Source organism: Brassica napus, chromosome A2, assembly GCF_020379485.1.
Source record: "Brassica napus cultivar Da-Ae chromosome A2, Da-Ae, whole genome shotgun sequence".
Lineage (NCBI taxonomy): Eukaryota > Viridiplantae > Streptophyta > Magnoliopsida > Brassicales > Brassicaceae > Brassica > Brassica napus.
In genome coordinates, this window is record NC_063435.1 from 26,569,053 (window position 1) to 26,586,291 (window position 17,239).

The 17,239-nt window shown below is 37.2% G+C and overlaps 3 protein-coding genes across 3 annotated transcripts; 1 reads left to right on the plus strand and 2 right to left on the minus strand.

Annotated features, from left to right (window-relative positions):
* Window positions 1-306: 306 nt before the first annotated feature.
* LOC106425065 (probable 3-ketoacyl-CoA synthase 21) lies at window positions 307-2,119 on the minus strand. Its single transcript, XM_013865792.3, has one exon. The coding sequence runs from the start codon at window positions 1,873-1,875 to the stop codon at window positions 502-504; it is 1,374 nt and encodes a 457-aa protein (XP_013721246.1). The 5' UTR covers window positions 1,876-2,119; the 3' UTR covers window positions 307-501.
* Window positions 2,120-4,911: 2,792 nt separating this feature from the next.
* On the minus strand, window positions 4,912-6,634 carry LOC106403150. Its single transcript, XM_048745589.1, has one exon. The coding sequence runs from the start codon at window positions 6,238-6,240 to the stop codon at window positions 5,182-5,184; it is 1,059 nt and encodes a 352-aa protein (XP_048601546.1). The 5' UTR covers window positions 6,241-6,634; the 3' UTR covers window positions 4,912-5,181.
* A 4,009-nt stretch (window positions 6,635-10,643) lies between these two features.
* LOC106403140 (Fanconi anemia group I protein-like) lies at window positions 10,644-17,200 on the plus strand. The gene is made up of 13 exons (XM_013843985.3): window positions 10,644-12,081; window positions 12,389-12,470; window positions 12,563-12,754; window positions 12,887-12,951; window positions 13,021-13,180; window positions 13,374-13,619; window positions 13,700-13,816; window positions 14,023-14,214; window positions 14,307-14,391; window positions 14,653-15,575; window positions 15,679-16,180; window positions 16,258-16,448; window positions 16,529-17,200. The coding sequence occupies exons 1-13, from the start codon at window positions 11,057-11,059 to the stop codon at window positions 17,027-17,029; spliced, it is 4,281 nt and encodes a 1,426-aa protein (XP_013699439.1). The 5' UTR covers window positions 10,644-11,056; the 3' UTR covers window positions 17,030-17,200.
* Window positions 17,201-17,239: the final 39 nt, after the last annotated feature.

The window sequence follows — 17,239 nt, forward strand, 5'->3', positions numbered from 1 at the left end:
TATTATGAAGTTTCAAAAAAAAGGAAGAATGTATATTATGCCAACAATATATTCAAATACAGTTGTTGCTTCTAGATTATGGAATTTCAGGGATGATTTGAAGAGTAACATAAACAAACTTCGTTATCGTAGAAGGTCAAAACAGAACCATCTTTTATCATGTGCATATGGAACAGTAGAACATAATCATATTTTCTTTTTAGCTTTTCAATAATTGTACAAATCAAAATTTTAATTTTTAATTTTAATCATGCTTCTAAATTTAGTGTTTATCAAAAGAAAAACTAAACATATATAAAAAGTTACTAATTTTTAAAACTATACTATTACTTTTAAAATATATATATCGTTAATATTTTTTGAACATGGTCTAAAAATAATTTGATACATAGCTGGGTGAAAATGAGAACCAAATAATAATCCAAAACCTCTGAATGAACTGAACAAATTACTCAGAGCCTTACTGACTTATATTCTTCAAGGTTACATTACTTGCACGTGCTAGCATGGTCTGATACTTACAGAGTCAGGTACATCTACTGGATACGATTCAATAAAATCGAGCCATTTGTTGTCTGTGTCAGGCTCCACTTCTCTGATGCATCTCCAGACCGCACTGTTACACTTAAACCCACTTCCAAAAGCAATCTGCAACACCTTATCTCCTCTTTTCACTCTCCGTTTTGCTTCCAAGTAAGAGAGTGCGTACCAAACAGACGAAGAAGAAGTATTCCCAAACCTATGAAGAGTCATCTTCGATGGCTCGATGTCTTCTTTTTTCAAGTTCAGGTTCATCTCCATTGCTTGTATCACAGCTCTTCCTCCTGTATGAATGCAAAAATGCTCAAACGCTTTCTTGAAGTTCGGTCTATAAGAAGAACTCGGCTTATAGATCTTGCGGATCACATATTGCAATAGCTCTAAGTAAGGTAACACCAAAGGGCCTAACGTAGTTAAGTTCATCTTCAACACATCTCCAGCTACGGTGATTACATCTTTGGTTATCGACACCCCTTGCTTTAACTCAGAGTCTATGTCTTGATAAATACATCTGTAAGCTCGATCATCTTTCGCTTTGTTTGTTCTAACAACATGCAAGAGCTCATACTTTGCGTTTCCTCTGTCTTGATCATTGCTAGACATCAACACCGCAGCTGCTCCCATTCTAAAGAGACAGTTTGTGAGAAGCATAGATCTGTCTTTACCGATATACCAATGCGTGTTCAGTGCTTCAGTGCTGACAATAAGTGCCAAGGAGCCTTTGTGAACCTTTAGCAAGTCGTTAGCCAAAGAGACCGATAGAATCCCAGCTGCACAGCCCATCCCTGAGAGGCTAAAGCTCTTGATATTGCTTCTCATGTGGAACTTGTTGATCACCATTGCACTAAGAGAAGGTGTAGGTGCATGTAAGCTACAGTTTGTTATCAGTATGTCTATGCTTCTTGGGCTTAGTTTGTTTTTCTTGAGGAGATCCTCAACGGATGTGAAGATAGTGGTCATGGTTTCGGTTTGGACCGAGGAGAGACTTTTCTTGAGGGGTATTTCCGTCAAAGAAGGTGGGATGCTGGTTTGGTTGCTTAGCCAGGACCTCTCGAGAATCCTGGCTTGGAAATCGATACTCTCTTGATCAATCTGGTTAGCTAAGTAGATGGTCTCGAGGAGAGTGGACATTGGTAGGCGGTTTGAGTCAGGGGCACGGTAACAAGTGAAGTCAAGTAAGTAGACTTTGACTCTTCTCCTAACTCTTTGGTAGACCAAATGAAATACTAGCAAACTAATGAAGATCTTCAAGATAGAACCACTTGAGCTGAGAAGTGTTGTTAGCTCTGACATGGTTAAGGAGATTGGTGAAGCTTTGTGTATGGTTTGGTTCATTTCACTTCTTTAGTGTTTAGTTTTTTTTGTCATGGATTATTGATTACCACTGTAGTTGTTTACATTAAGATATTAAGAAAAAAAAAATGAAATTATCATGTGGAAGTTGTTGCAGAGGATTTCACTGCGTTAGGTAATGCTATTTTGTTCAGCATTATTTGTGTGTGGTTTTGTAACAATTATTCTCAACACGTCTTCTTGCTTGTCTGATCAGTTAGGTTCTAATTAACTAGGGTGGTACGGTTTAGGTTTTACCAGCCATGTGTTGATTAGTCGTCTGAAAGATTTTACTACAAAATTTTGTGTAATTCCCTCTAAGGTTGGCAATAACACAATAAGCGGACTTTCCGTGCCTATCAAGTTTCTTATACGTGGCCTCATGCAGATGCAAGTCGCTACATCCATTAGCTTTTATCATCAAAGAAAAGGTAAATAAAAAGTGGTCTAAAAGTAGACTAAAACCCTCAAGTTCAACTACTATGGGAAGCAAAACAATATAACATCCAAGTGATATATAGTGAAAGGGTTAAAAAAATTGATTTGGGTATTATATTAGTAGAAAGCACTTATTTTTAAGGCACACATCAAGAAAAAGAACTATAGAATTAAATTCAGTTGAGTTGGAGTTGTATAAAGATTGATGATTTATTAGAAAGTGATTATATTGTGAGAGTTTGACTAAAACACAGATAAGATCATATGGTTTTTGCATGGTCAATAAATTAATATTACGAGCTTCCCAAATATCAACACAGTCCATGGAATGGAATTGAATGGAACTTACAAAAAAAAAACTTACAAGCCGAAGTGAACGGGCCTAAAAGACCCATTAGCTGTGGTCGGCGCATTACAATCATGCTTTTCAGGCGCTTGGCCGCCATTAGACACAACAAGTAGGTTACGGCAATTACAGATATTTTAGATTTTTTGGTTAGCTTTGGCAATAACTATGAAAGTGAAAGACCTAACACAAGAGCATGAAGACGTAGAGTATTAATTGATGGGTTTGACTTATCATGAACAGGTGTTTACACTGATCCACAACACAGCGTGATTGAATCAGCTGGGCGGGCAAAACCATTAAATTCTCGGGGGTAGAGTGATCAGATCTCTGGATTTGAAATAAGTTAATATTTCGACTTGAATGCATTCATCTTCGTAGTATTAATCATTCTAGAGAGTGTCGACGAGTGGACCGTGATACGTTCAGACAACGACTTCTACTGTTTGGTCACTCTGTTTTGTCTGTTACGTATCATCTATTCAATGGTTTTCAAAAAAAATCTCTATGTTATAGAATGATTAATTCTACCAAGATGAATGTAATCAACTCAATATAAGAAACTTTAGATTATGTGGTTAGCTTTGGCAATAACTATGAAAATGAAAAGACGAAACTCACAACGCAACACATGACCATGAAGTCGTAGAGGGGATGTATTAAATGGATGGCATTGACCCATTTTGAACAGTGTTTATATAGACCCAACGTGTTGTTGTCACACAACATGATTGAATGAGTTGGGTCGGCAAAACCATGGGGTAGAATGATCAAATCGATGGACTTGAACTACTTTGTGAGTTTATTATTTTGAGTTGATTACATTCATATTCGTAGTATTAATCATTCTAGAGAGTGTCGACTAGATGACCGTGATTCGTTCAGACAACGACTTGTACTGTTTGGTTACTCTGTTTTTGTTTGTTACGTTACATAACATTTTGTAATAAATGTTTTTTTTCTATATAACATTGCTACTTTTTATGATGTTAACACTTACGTTACGTTACGTCTGTTATTTGTTATAGTAAAGAGCCAAAAGCAAAAGTCCTTACTGCTTACAAGTAGTAGATCAAAATTTTAATTATTCTAATCTAATTTTCATGCAAGTGTGTGGCGATTCCTAGGCTTTAAACGATGAAGTAAGTTAAGAACATGCCTAGTAATTTTATTGAGATCTTGATCCTTTGAAAAATCCTGCAAAATTCATATAATGGCACATGATCAGCTTTTTAATAATCAGTATTATATAGATAGTTTTGTTCTTTGGAACATGTATAAGTCCACATGGAAAAATACAAAAATGAAACAGAGTAAATGAGTAGGAGGCCCTTTTTCCCCTGTCTCTTTGGCTTCGCATAATCATTCATATCATCATATGTAGTTTCATCTCATGGACCCCTTTATGCCCTCTTCTACACGTTATATAATAACAAAATCTTCTGATTTTTATGTCGTTGATCCACTTAACAATATCAATGTGAAACCAAGTTTGCACTGTTTTGATTTATAGAAGAATCAGGTGATCACTATCATCAGTGATGTATTAACAGTACAACCGTTGTTATTGCCTTTCTTGTGTGGGTTACAAGATATAAAAACAAAACAAAAATGAAGTTTTCTTGGGGACCATGGAATCATATTGCATGTGCATTTGATTCACTCATTTAACACAAAATTCACACTTAAAAAGCTAGTCAAAAACCCTCCAACACCTCCTATTTGACTGGCTTTTCCAGTTGGGTTTTTGTTAATTTAATTAGTACTTCTAAGAAACACATCATAAAGCAAAACAGATGGTCCTTCTAACTATATATTATAGACACAAATTAAAGATTAAAATATAATGTAACCAAAAGAAAAAGGCAAACAAACAGAAGAAAGTAGCCCAAATATCATAAGTTTCTCTCCCTGTAGTAAGACTTAAATATTAATAATTGACATAGAAGAGCAGTGTGACATTACAATACTTTTCCAATTAGGTTTTGTTTACTAATATAATTAATACTTCTAAGAAACACATCATAATCACAACATAAAGCAAGACAGATGGTCCTTCTCACTAAAGATTACATACACAAATTAAGGATTAGAATATAATGTAACCAAGAGCAAAAGACAAACAAGCAGAAGAAAGTCCCCAAGTATCATAAGTTTCTCTCCCTGTATTAGACTAATTTACTTAATACTCGTAAGAAACATATCATAATCACAGCTTAAAGCAGGACAGATGGTCCCTCTAGGTAGAGATTATAGACACAAATTAAGGATTAAAATATAAATGTAACCAAGAGCAAAAGACAACACAAACAGAAGAAAATAGCCCAAGTATCCTAAGCTCCTCTCTCCTTATTAGACAACACATGATAATTAACATAGAAGCGTATAGTGTAACATTACAATACTATTAGGATAATGAAAAAGATCAGCAACCAACGTTCAAGAACACCTAAAATGATGAAACTAGCTTTAATTATTTTTATTGTTTAAGATAAAGACACTTATTGCAAGTCTTTTTAATTCATTCAGCTTCTGACGGTTAACAATGATGGAATTGCATCCAAGTTTGGAGTTGTGTTCTTGCTTGTAGAATCTGAAATGGTACGGCCTCTTTTACCAGAGGAAGAATAACTGAAAGCTCTCATTGGACTTGCAAAAGCCCATCCCCAGCTTCTGCTCCTTCCACCATGACCTCGATGATGTTGTTGTTCAGCTGATGACGATGATGATACCCATGATGATGATGAAGAGGAAGATGACGAGGGAGTCATTATCATAAACCCACCAAAGATCCCACCACATCTCACATACTCCCTCACACCAACATTGCTACTATTAACTTTAGCTTTGTTGTTATTGTTGTTGTTACCTTCTCTATGTGACTCAACTCTCCTCAAAGTACAATCTCCAAACCCATGTGTGATCCTCTCAAAGAACTCCCCAGAGAAGCTTCTGCTTCCGCACCCGACAGATCTGGATCTCGACACTCTCCTCTCGCTCTGTGTCGCTGTAACCACATCTTCCTCTACAATCACACCAACGCTACTTCCACCTCCGTTCACTCTCACCGTCGTTGTTGTCTCTGTTTCCGACAAAGTGTTTTCGGCATGTTTTGTCCGAAAGCTTCCGACTTTCTTGCTGCTGGTATGGTGTTTGTAAGAGTGGAGATGTAAAAAAGACCAAAACCCGTTCCGTTTTCTCGGGGTGAGATCGGAACCACCGTACGCCACCGCCGCTGTCGTCGAGTGGCTTCTCTTGAAGACGATGTTCGCCATCTTCTTCTTCTTGTTCGCCAGCAAAAACGGAAGCTTGCTGTTGTTGTCTGTGACATTACTGGCGGAAAGGGAGAGAGAGGCGGTGGTGGTGGTGATGGTGGAGCTGCGTACGGAGTCAGATCTGAAGGAAGGAGAGGAAGTGGAGGAAGAGGAGGAGAGGTGTTTGGGGAGAGGGAAAGAGGAGGAAGTGACGAGCTTTCCGAGCTTTTCTTGGAGACAGAGAGGACAGATCCCACCTGGGTTCTTTGTGAAGGGATGGTTTATGCATTGCATCCCATCACCCATGTCTTGATCCTTTGCTTCCACCATTGATGACCAGACCTTTACTTCTTCAACTTCTCTTTAGTTTCTCTGTTTCTGTGTGTGTGAGCTTCCAGGTTTATTTTTTATCTCTTCTTTTGAGAGAGAGAGATTGCTTGGGAATGAAAATAGAGGAGATGAAGAAGAAGAAGTAGGGGGTTGAGTAGAGACTGGAGAGAAGAGAGGGGTCGAGTTCCCAGGTGCACGTGGTATACTGACTTCTTCGTGTCCTCTCTCCTATCTATCTACCTTTCTTTCTCTCTCTCTCTTATTTTTATTTGATTTTTTGTATAAAAATATCAGCTCTTCAACTCTACCATAAGGTGTGTAATCACATTTATTATGGACTAAAAAGGCTTAGGGTCCATCGTTATCCACGGTGGTTCATTTTATTATTTCCATAACCATTGCTAAAACGGCTAAACCCAGACGTTTGTTGCTTTTAAAGCCGTTGGATCGGTAAGAGGAGGAGTCGTGGAGGCTCACATGCACACATCCTTCAGCTATTTTGTTTTGTCTTTATTGTAAGAGAGAGAGTAAAGAGATGGGAAAGATGTCACGCCACGTTGATAGCACACTACCTATGAACCACCGTATTTTCTAATTTTTTTTTGATTAATCACTGATTCACTACATGGTTATTTATTATATACTATATAGTGTAGGTCGTATATTAACGAGTGGATTATGGTACAATAGTAAAATAGAGAAGCTACACGTAATAGTGTAATGTGATATGGAGACCGAGATGGATTAAAAAGAATTTAGCTGTCTACTACATTAAAGGCTAACTTGCATGGACAGGCTCGCAAAAGCCTGAACTCGCTCGCCTATTCATCACCGTCACTTCATCTAGTTTTAACTAGGGGTGTTCAATCCGGATATCGATTCGGTTTCAGTTCGGTTTTTTTCGGGTTTCGGTATTTCGGTTAGTAAAATATAACTACCATTCTAAATCCATATTTACTTCGGTTCGGTTTATATACCGTCGGTTTTCGGTTTATTCGGTTTTATACCAAAAAACATAATTATTTTCTTTGAGATCATATTATATGAATTTTAGAGTCATATTGTCAACACAGTCATTTATTAAAAATATATTACATGTTCAAATAAATGAACAAAAAAGTAAAAATGCTTTTACCATCAAATAAAATAATCAAATCTATAACTAAAATCAAAGCTTGAAATTTTGAAAATAAAAATATGAAACAAAACAGAAACATGAAAGAAATTTTTTTTTCCACTCTTCCATATTTAGTGTTCATTAAAGTCATGTTTTTTCAATTGAAAATTTTCCATTAATTATTGTCCATCAAATTTATAATCTTCATATTAATTTAGTGAAAACTAAAATAAAGCCAAAAGATCCAAAAAAGACTTAGAAAATAAGATGTCTGAATTGCGATGATTGTTATTTAGTTATATTTCAAGTGTTTTATAAATTAAGGTTTTTTATTACTATAAAATTATGGTAATAGTTATTAACACAAATTTAACTTATGTAACAAATAGATTTTCATGTATTGTTATAAAATAGATACATATTTACATGTTTCTACTTTTAATCGGTTTTGTTCGGTTTATTCGGTTTAATCGGTTATATACCAAACCATATCTAAATCCTACGGTTTTTATAAAATTATATCCATTCGGTTTATATGGTATATACCAAAACCAAACCATATTGTCTATTTCGGTTCGGTTCGGTTCGGTACGGTTCGGTTTTACCATATTGAACAGCCCTAGTTTTAACACTTAACTTAAAAAGGTATTCACAGTTGTCAAAAACAAAATAAAAAGTTCTAGATGATTTTGTCACTTGTTTGATAGTCCTCATGGCACGTACCACCATCCATCATATTCTTGATGATCATTTTTATACAAAAAAAAAGTTCTTTTGTTGAAGATGTGCTTGTTTCGATTACCATGTATTTTGCAGAAAACACATTACATACTTAGTCAGCGTTACGGATTACTGAATTTTAATGAAATTTTGAAATTTAAACAAAGGGTCCAAATGGTGATATATGGAATTAAGGGGAACTAGGTTTGGACCCGCACAACCGTGCGGGTTTTATTATAAAGTTTAAATTTATATGAAAAATGATGTTAATTTTATTGAAATATTTTTTATTATATTTTTTTTTAATATTAGTAGAACCTATTTTTGTAATAATATATTTTATTTTTTTTCTATTTAAATATATAATTTTTTTTATTGTTAATAAATCCAGTATGCTAAATATTTGACTGAAAAAATCGGTAAAAGGTGTAGAAAAATCAGATTTAATTTTCAAAAATAAATGGGAATATGTATAATTAAGTTTTTTGATGAATGTGGCATATTTTTGTGATAACAAAATTTGTGAGCTGGGCTGGTATTCGTAAAACATTTTAACATATTATATTATCTAACATGTTAGCAATATTTATAACAAATATTTGATGCTAGATCATTATTATGATCTCTAATTGTTATTCATATAAATTATGATAAATATAAAATCAAAGTAAAGATCTTTTGTTACTCACTACGGTTACAAAATCTATAGTATAGCAAGTATATAGGGATGGAATAGTTATATTTCATATGTATTATATTTTGAAATTTGAATCCATTAAATAAAAGAAATCAATATATATATACCAGTAGCACCGATTTTATCATGTTGCTCCAGCTATGGGTTTAGTAATGGCAGATTTTAAAATCTTTAAAGTGATTCATTAAGAATGGTTTTGAGAAACCACTTTTTTTCTCTCTCTTATCGCTCTCTCTTCTCTCTAAGAAACAAAACAGAAGCACCAAACCCTAGCTCCGGCCGCCGCATCTGGCGCCGGAGGCGTCCCCTTCCCCCTAATCTCCTTTTTCCCTTTGCTCTCACCCTCTCTTCTCTATCCTAAGTCGATATGCTCACCTTTCTGTGACTATCTGAGATCTTCTTCCAGAGAGTCCCTTGCGACAGACGGAGGTAGATACCGGCGTTCCATGGACAGGCGGCGAGACCCAAGGAAGGTTGAGGGTGGTGAGAGTCGGCTTTTAGACCGAAGATTCGTGTCAGATCCGGTTTTCCACTTTTGAGATCTATGACGGATTCTTCACGGAGATGGCGCGTGACTCGGCGTAGACGTCTTCTCCACCTCGGATCTACATCCCCTCGTGGCGGTGAGATTTCTGGAGGAACGGTGTGAACGGACGGCAGAAAGGGGTTCGTTCTCGGGATTCCGGAGGCGACGCGTGGTGAGGTCTTTCAACGATGGAGTTGTCAACCAGAGGAGGAGACTTTGCTAGCAAAACGCGGTGGAGTTGCTACATCCCAGCGCCGGTGACGGTCTGGTGGTCGCCCCGGTGGTAGAACCTACACACTTCTTGAAGCCGCGACTTAGTGTCCCCGTTTCACGACGCCATTATCCAGGTCGTTTTTCATTCCGGACTCGTGTTCGGTTTTAGGCTGAGGATACAGACAGTGATGGCCGGAAGGAAGAGGAGCTCAGGTCGGAATGCGCCTTCTGGTGTTGATACTGTGGTTCACGGACTGAACTCGAATCATAAGGAGACCATCAGTTTGGTTTAGATTAGTACCGACTGAGTTATTCTTTTTCTTTTGTGTTTAATTATTGTCGTTGCATCTCGAGGTCAAATTAGGGGTCTAAGAGGCGGTTTATTCCGGGCAGTGGGATGAACTTGTCCTCATCGTGGAGGAAAATACAATGCCGGATTTGATTGGGTAGCGTTGGATCCATCTATGTGATCTAGGGTGATACTAAATCCCGGTATTGTGTGTGGGGTTAAAATCTCGTAGAGGTTGTAATCTTGTATTCCACAATTGGTCAATATAAAGTTGAAGTTGAGCCAAAAAAAAAAAAAAAAAAGAATGGTTTTGAATGTATTTATTAGGTGATTCAATATTGCTGTTATAATAAATTTTTCAAGATGATAAACTATGGATCATTAGAAAGCTCGACAATGTTATAAATTTCATATATGTTACAAAGTCTTGGTATCGTTAGGAGTTCACTCATGATGACAGATTTTTGATTTTTTTAATGTGATACTTGTATCATTTAATTTGTATGTAGTATATATTAGGAGATTGTTACTGACGTCAATCTGTTACACAAAACGAACCGGTTTATATTATGAGGTAAAAACTGATATATTATTGATTTATTAATAATTGATAAATGTTATTAAGATAAAAATAAAATATAATTTTCTAGGAAAGGTCCATTTCAAAAAATCACACATGAAGTGAAGTTGTGACTTTTGTTTTAATATATTAGATAATCAATACCTATTCATTCTTTAAAATTACATATTTTCGCTGCATTTGATTCCTTGTCATTTTTTGAATTTTAAAAAACTATAGAAGTATTCTTTATCTAAATTGATGTGAAACGAAAAAAATAAATATTTATTTTCTTCTCGTTCATATTTTTATTTTAATGGTCACCAGTTATAGCCATAATATATATGTTTTTTTCAAACAAAAGTATATGTTATTGATCAATAGTATTAAGGTATTTGTCAAAATCACTAATACTCATTTTATAATTTCTATATAATTTTTAAAATATAGTGTTTTTTTTTTAATCATTCGAATTTATTCATGAGTGTGATTTCATAAACTTAAAAATATTTTATATTAAAATACAAAAATATAAATTCGAAGATGATTGACAATACAGTCCCCATTCTTTAGGCTTTTAAGCCCATAGAAACTAAGGCCCAAATATTCTTTTCCCGCGTAAAGGCAAATGAAAACCTAAAACTATCTTCCCTCAGAAGTTTCGAAACCTCCACTCATCCCGCCGGGGAAAGAAAATGACCGTCGCCGCCGAAGAACCTTCTCACCAGAAACCTCTCACCGATAACGACATCATCCGCTTAGCCCAGTACCACCACTGCCAAACCAGCCTCTCCCTCCCTCCCTACCTCCTCTCCCCGACCTCCCACGATCCTCTCCTCGCCTACCTCAAATCCCGCTCCTCTCTACCTTCCCCGTCGAAGCCTGTCTCCGAGTACGCGATCGCTCTCCTCTCTCTAATCTCTCTATCCCCGACGACTCCGTCACTCTCCTCCCTCCTCGCATCTCTTCTCATCGCCTACACACAGATCTTCCCCAAAATCCCGAGCGATTCGGATTCCTTGAAGACGATTCAGCTCTTCGGGACTCTGTTACGGTACCTACACGTCAAGGAGATCAAATCCGTCGTCGATTCGATCTTATCCGGTGTGTCTAGAGTTATCTCTGTTGATGACGCCCAGTTGTTTGATCTATTGCCTGTGTGCTTTGATTTGTTGCGTAGAGAAGCTAAGGCTAGTGAGATAGATTACGTTAATTCGGTTATAGATCGTGTTCTCACCTGTGAATGGGAGAAAGGATTTGTGACGAAAATGGTATCTCTTGCTAAGGAGTTAACGTTTGTGGACAAAGGGAGGAAGAGTGAGTTGCTGGAGAAAGTGTTTTTGGGTGTTAAGTGTATAGACTTGCAGGACTTGCCTTCACTTGTGTACCAGTTGCTTGTTCTTGCTTCGAAGGGGTTTTGCAAGAGGGAGGTGATTGGAGGAGTTGTTTGCTTTTTTGGGTCTAAAGCTGAGAGTAGAGTGGCGTCTGTACTTAGGCAGATAGAAGGGACTGTTCTTCTTCACGTGAATTTCGCGGTGAAGCAGGATCCTTCGCTGGGGCAGGAGGTTGTGGCGTTGGTCAAGTCGGATCTCAGGGCTTTTAATCATTTTACGGTAGCGGTTCTGTTTTCGGTTGCGAGGGTTAGAAAGTTCGGTGAGAATTCTTTGGGGGTATTGAGAACGGCTTTGCTTAGTGCGTACAACGATTACAGACTCTCTAAGTAAGTAGTAGCAAACTTTCTCTGTACTTGTTTTGGATTTTCATGCGATTTTGTTTTTTGCTTAAAAGGAATGCACCCATTTAGGTGAACTCTCCTTTGCTTTGTATTCATGTGACTAGAAGAAAAAAATTTAATTCCTTTCACCTTTGGTAAAATCAAGTTCAAAGAAGTCACGTGGTAGCTTTTCATGGGAACTCAATTAGAATGAAAAATGTGCTCTTACTTACGTGTTAGGCTGTAGGAAATACTTCTGTGACGTTTGACCATGTAGGATACATTTTACCAATTTTTTGCCGGTGATATACAGAGATTGCAAGTGGCTACCTGATGAGCTGAAGGAAGAGAGTTTACTGCATGCCAAATTGGTTGAAAAATCTTTGCTAAGAGCGGTATTTTCCTCTTACCTTTTTGTGCTTTTGAGCTTTTAGTCCTGTGTATCATACGAGAAGATTAAGAAATATGTTTTCTTATATTTTATTAGGTTAGTGAGTGCAAATATGGGAGGGAGCATGTGTTTCCGAGTGTTATTCAATTTGGTTTTATGTTGCTAGAATCTGTTGAAGAAGGTAGGTCCAACGAGTCTGGTGGTTCCAGTGGCGTACTGGGTATTGAAAAGCTTAGTATTCAGATTCTGGGAACCCTATTTGAAGTCCATGATATGACAAGAAACGAGGTTGATAAACTGTTTGGTTCCTGATGCCTTAATTATCCTTAGTGCTTTTTAGCCTGACATTCAAACTTGTATGCTAGTTCTTTGCATTTGTCACTTCACAAAACTTAGTTAAGTGACTTTGATATTTTGCAGATAATTGAGCAATGCAAGTTTCGCATTCTTTCTTTGAAATGCGCAAAGAGCAAGCCAATATTAAGGTCAGTAACGCTTAATTGGATATTGTTGTCAACCATTTCTTACATGTGCTGAGAAGGTGGAGTTTGTAGGTTGTTAGGATATCTTGTCCAGAGATACTCACTTATCATGTTGGATTATGTCCATCATCTCAAAGAATTATTGGATTATTTCACTTTCATGGAGGGGAATATCAGCTGTTTTCTTGTTTCTGCTATTATCCCGCTCATCAAATTCAGCCGTGATCTGCAGGTAAAAGTATACATGTTGCACATTCTCTTTTGTTCTACTTTTTTCTGCACATCTGTTGCTTCTTGTAGTGTTTCAGCTGGTGAAACTGAAATTACTCGTCTATTTGTATTCATTTTTCTGATCTATGAAATTTGGAAAAGTAAACGAGCTTTTTACGCCAAAACCTCGGATTAAATTTAAATTGATGATGCAGGATTATACCATCTTGGTGATTCGGAAGGCTATGTTTAGACGAGAAGATACAGTTCGTGTATCTGCAACAAAGGTGATAATTGAACTTATACTTGCAGAGAAACAAGCTAAGAAAGACAGCTCATTTACTCTCCAAGACTCATCAAGCCAAGCCAGCTCTAGTCAGCACAATGAAGTGAGCTGCACTGTGAGGGGAAACCTCTTTACTGAACTGAATGGGTTGCTTCAAAGATGTCTTTACCAACAGGTGTCTTTTCCGTCCTTGATCATGGAAATTTTATTTCAAGAATTTCTAAATCATCTTAGAGCTCTTTCGTCTATATCCAGGCAAAGGTGAAAGAAGTAGTTTATGATGGGCTGGTGAAGTTAGTCCTGATTGATCCATCAAGTGGAGCACATGTATTGGACTTTCTTATGCCTCACTTTCTTCGTTTCTTCAGACAGGTAACTGTCAAATGCTACATCCTCTCTCCACACTGATAATAGCTTTTCCGTCTGGCTTGTTAGAACAGTGAAAAGTTGCTATATTTTTGAACTTCTCTGGGACCTTGAATTTCTTTACAAGATTGAGCTGTTGCCAAAATTTTAAACTTTTTTGTTGATAGACACATTTTCATGCATGCCTTGACAACTTATGATTATACTGGCAGGACATAGATTTTCAGCTTGGAATCACTTCGTGCATTAAAGTAGAAGGTGGCAAATTTATTATTGAAGAGCCCTTGGATAGGCTTCTCTTTTGTATCTCTTGGATTTTACTCCTTCAACAGCACAACAACTCTGATCGGCCTTCTGATGCCACGTGGCCATGTTTTGGTTTCGCACTTACTCAAGAAAATGAGGTAATGGGAGCAGAACTGGTCTTATGTTACCTAATAATGCGTAACTTTAAATAATAATGTGTTCGTTACATTTAAATTCCCAATGAGAGCAGCAGGCAGGAAGAAATGTATCTCATGAAGTGTACTCCAGTACTTTGTTGAAGGTCCGAAACTTTCTCCTAGGCAAAAAATTAGGAGGTATGTGACAAATGATCTTTGTTGAAAAATCATTGACTATTCTTTTCATTTTGATCTGCTTAGGCTACCTGAACACGTTGGTCTGTTGTTACTTTTGTTAATCTTCATTTCTGGCTCATATAGGTTGCGTTACTTAAACAAGAAACTAAATAAAATCTGGAAATAGTGAGTGTTAAAAAATGATAGGAGCATCTCAGTTTTTAAATTGTTCCGTTTATTTTAAGTACTTGAGCTGCTGATGATCTAGTTTACATTTTACAGATATTGTTGGGCTGTCTCAGGACACAGTTTCCGCATCTCTAGAAGAAGATAAAAGAACATCCTATTGTCTGATTATATTGGGGATCGTTCAAGTGCTGCTAAATTATATCATAACGGATCTAGAGAAACAGCCAGAAGGGAAGAAAGGTGAAATTGAAAAGGATATTGTTGATTTGGTTGATCTTTATGAATCGCTGGAAAAGGAGGCGGGGAAATCAAAACAGAGCAATATTGGCAAGAGAGTACGATTCAGCTCTCGTAGTAAATCTGATGATACTGGTGTGGGATTCGTAAGTATCAACGAAGAGCGAGAACAAGTTCCCTTTTTGTCTACTTCAAGTATCTACCAGCTATTTCTAATCGCCTTCAAACTCCATAGCAGCAAATCAGCATGTAATCTTTCAGGTTCGCAGGATGACAGCCAGTCATCATCAGCAAAGACAGAGAAGTCAATATCTGGAGTTTTGTCTTTCACTTTGCATGTTTGTATTGGACACATAAGATCATCTCTTTGCATGAAGGAGGAAAATCCACTTAAACCGTTGGTCTATGGTGACATGATAGTTCTGGGCCCTCCACTGATGAAAGTAGTTTACCTGCTAAAGCCAGGACCACTTGTAGTAACCGGACAGACGAATAAAGAGAATAAAGGAAGGAAAGTTGCTGAAGGAAGAAAACAGTGTCTACATCTGGCCTTGCTTAGCTTGAAGGAGCTGCTCAGTATATATTCAAGTGGATCTGGCTTGACTGGGTTGCTTGAGGATTTGTTGGCAGTGCCTGCATCCGACGATGCTATTTTAGAAGAGTGCAGCGAAGCTTCAAAAATTGAAGATCCACGTGTGAAGAACATCGAAATTTTCATGGAAAAAATCATGAAGCCAATGATCACAGACCTTATCGCCCAAAACTCTAATGATGTAGAGGTAAATTCCTTTAACTTCAAAATAAAATTACTGCAGTTTTTTCTTGAGCACATTCTTTTCCGTACAGGAAGCTAATACTATAATATTCACATGCGTTGTTCAGATTCTTTGTGACATAGTGTTGATGCTTGGGAGCACTCTACCTGACAAATTCAAACAACGGCATGGATCATGGGCTCATGAAATCTTCAGAAGCTGTGAAACATCTAACACCACTGTTGCAAAGAGCGTTTTAAAACTTGCCATCTCTTTTACCACATCTCCTGGTGATCTATGCATAGCCGTAGAAGTAGCAAAGGAGTTGCAAAATGTCATCGGTTTAGACAAATCTGATACATCACAAGTCTCCGAATCATACATGATCGTAAACCAGTCGACAAGTGCTTCAATAACTTCTTGCATATTGCAATTAGTTGACTCAGCTATAGGTGACATGGATTGGGGCACAAAGAAGCTAAAGAATTTGTATGTGGCCTCTCAGAAGAACATCCATCTCAACCATGATGATGAGAGTACATTTTTAATTGCTCTCGAAGAAGCCCTTTACGCAATGGCTGAGTCAACAGTCAGGATACTCTCTTCCTTTGTTTTGATGAACCTCAAAGGTAAGATGCTTGCCTAATCTGCTTCTCACTAACTCTAACTTAGCTTGTTAATGAACATTTGCTTTCATGATCTGCAGACTCACAAGCAGCACAGTTTCTCAGATTAGCAGTTAAGTTTTACAAACAATTAGCACAGATTGTGAAACAGAGGATTGCTCCCAAGGGTTGCAAGCAAACTCTTCCCAGCCTCAAGTTTCAAAAACTCGTTGAACTAACTTGCAAGAGCCTCACGGTTCCTTTATACCCCTTTTTAGCTGAAATGCAAAAGGTAAAAGATTGATATTGTTTCTTCGTTATTGATGTAATGATCCATAATCTTTAACGTGAGAGCCTTCTACCAAATTGCAGGAACAACAGGAAAGTGTGAGTTCCAATTCCAAGGGTATAATCAACAAGATCAGACAGGAGAACAAATGCATCCCTGATTTGATATTCCAGATAGAAGACTATGAAAGATACCTAATACAGCTGAGCAAAGTTACTAAATTGAATTTGTTGAGGCATGCCAAGCGCAGTACTGCTAGAGACTTCAAGATAATTGAAGATGCAGAAGCTCCTGCTGGTGGTGAAGATGGAGGAAACCAAGAAGAAACAGAGACACAGAACAATAACGTTGGTGGTAATGAGGATGGTTTGGGAGAAGAGTCAGAAGATGATCGGGAACAAGCATCACGGGACTTACATTCTGATAAAGCCATAGCAGCAGAAGCGAATGATGTAGAAGAAGAAGAAAAAGGAGAAGAAGAAGATGAAGAAGAAGAAGAAGGAAGTGGCTTAAGTCGTCCTAAAAAGATAGCAAAGAAGAGTTCAGTCGTGGAAGATTCTGATGAAGATTCTGTAACATTTTAGGTTCATGTTTGTAAATGAAAACTTGGAAACTCAGAGATGGTAGCTCTCCTTCATCCATGGCCGTTTATACTAGCGCAAGCCTTGATGTTTTATGGCTGCTAGTGTGCACTGCATGTCGTTTATATTGCTGATTAAAAACAGATAAAAATTTAAAATCGGTTTAAAGTCGTTTCCTCCACGACCCGTCTTAAACCGCAAAGATGAAATCAA

What these genes read in the sequence shown, in the direction of transcription:
- LOC106425065 (XM_013865792.3), bottom strand. Translation starts at nt 1,875, where the DNA reads ATGAACCAAACCATACACAAAGCTTCACCAATCTCCTTAACCATGTCA.
- LOC106403150 (XM_048745589.1), bottom strand. Translation starts at nt 6,240, where the DNA reads ATGGTGGAAGCAAAGGATCAAGACATGGGTGATGGGATGCAATGCATA.
- LOC106403140 (XM_013843985.3), top strand. Translation starts at nt 11,057, where the DNA reads ATGACCGTCGCCGCCGAAGAACCTTCTCACCAGAAACCTCTCACCGAT. An exon ending in TGTTTTGATGAACCTCAAAG is followed by an intron (nt 16,181 to 16,257) that starts GTAAGATGCTTG and finishes CATGATCTGCAG; the next exon opens with ACTCACAAGCAGCACAGTTT. An exon ending in TTTTAGCTGAAATGCAAAAG is followed by an intron (nt 16,449 to 16,528) that starts GTAAAAGATTGA and finishes ACCAAATTGCAG; the next exon opens with GAACAACAGGAAAGTGTGAG.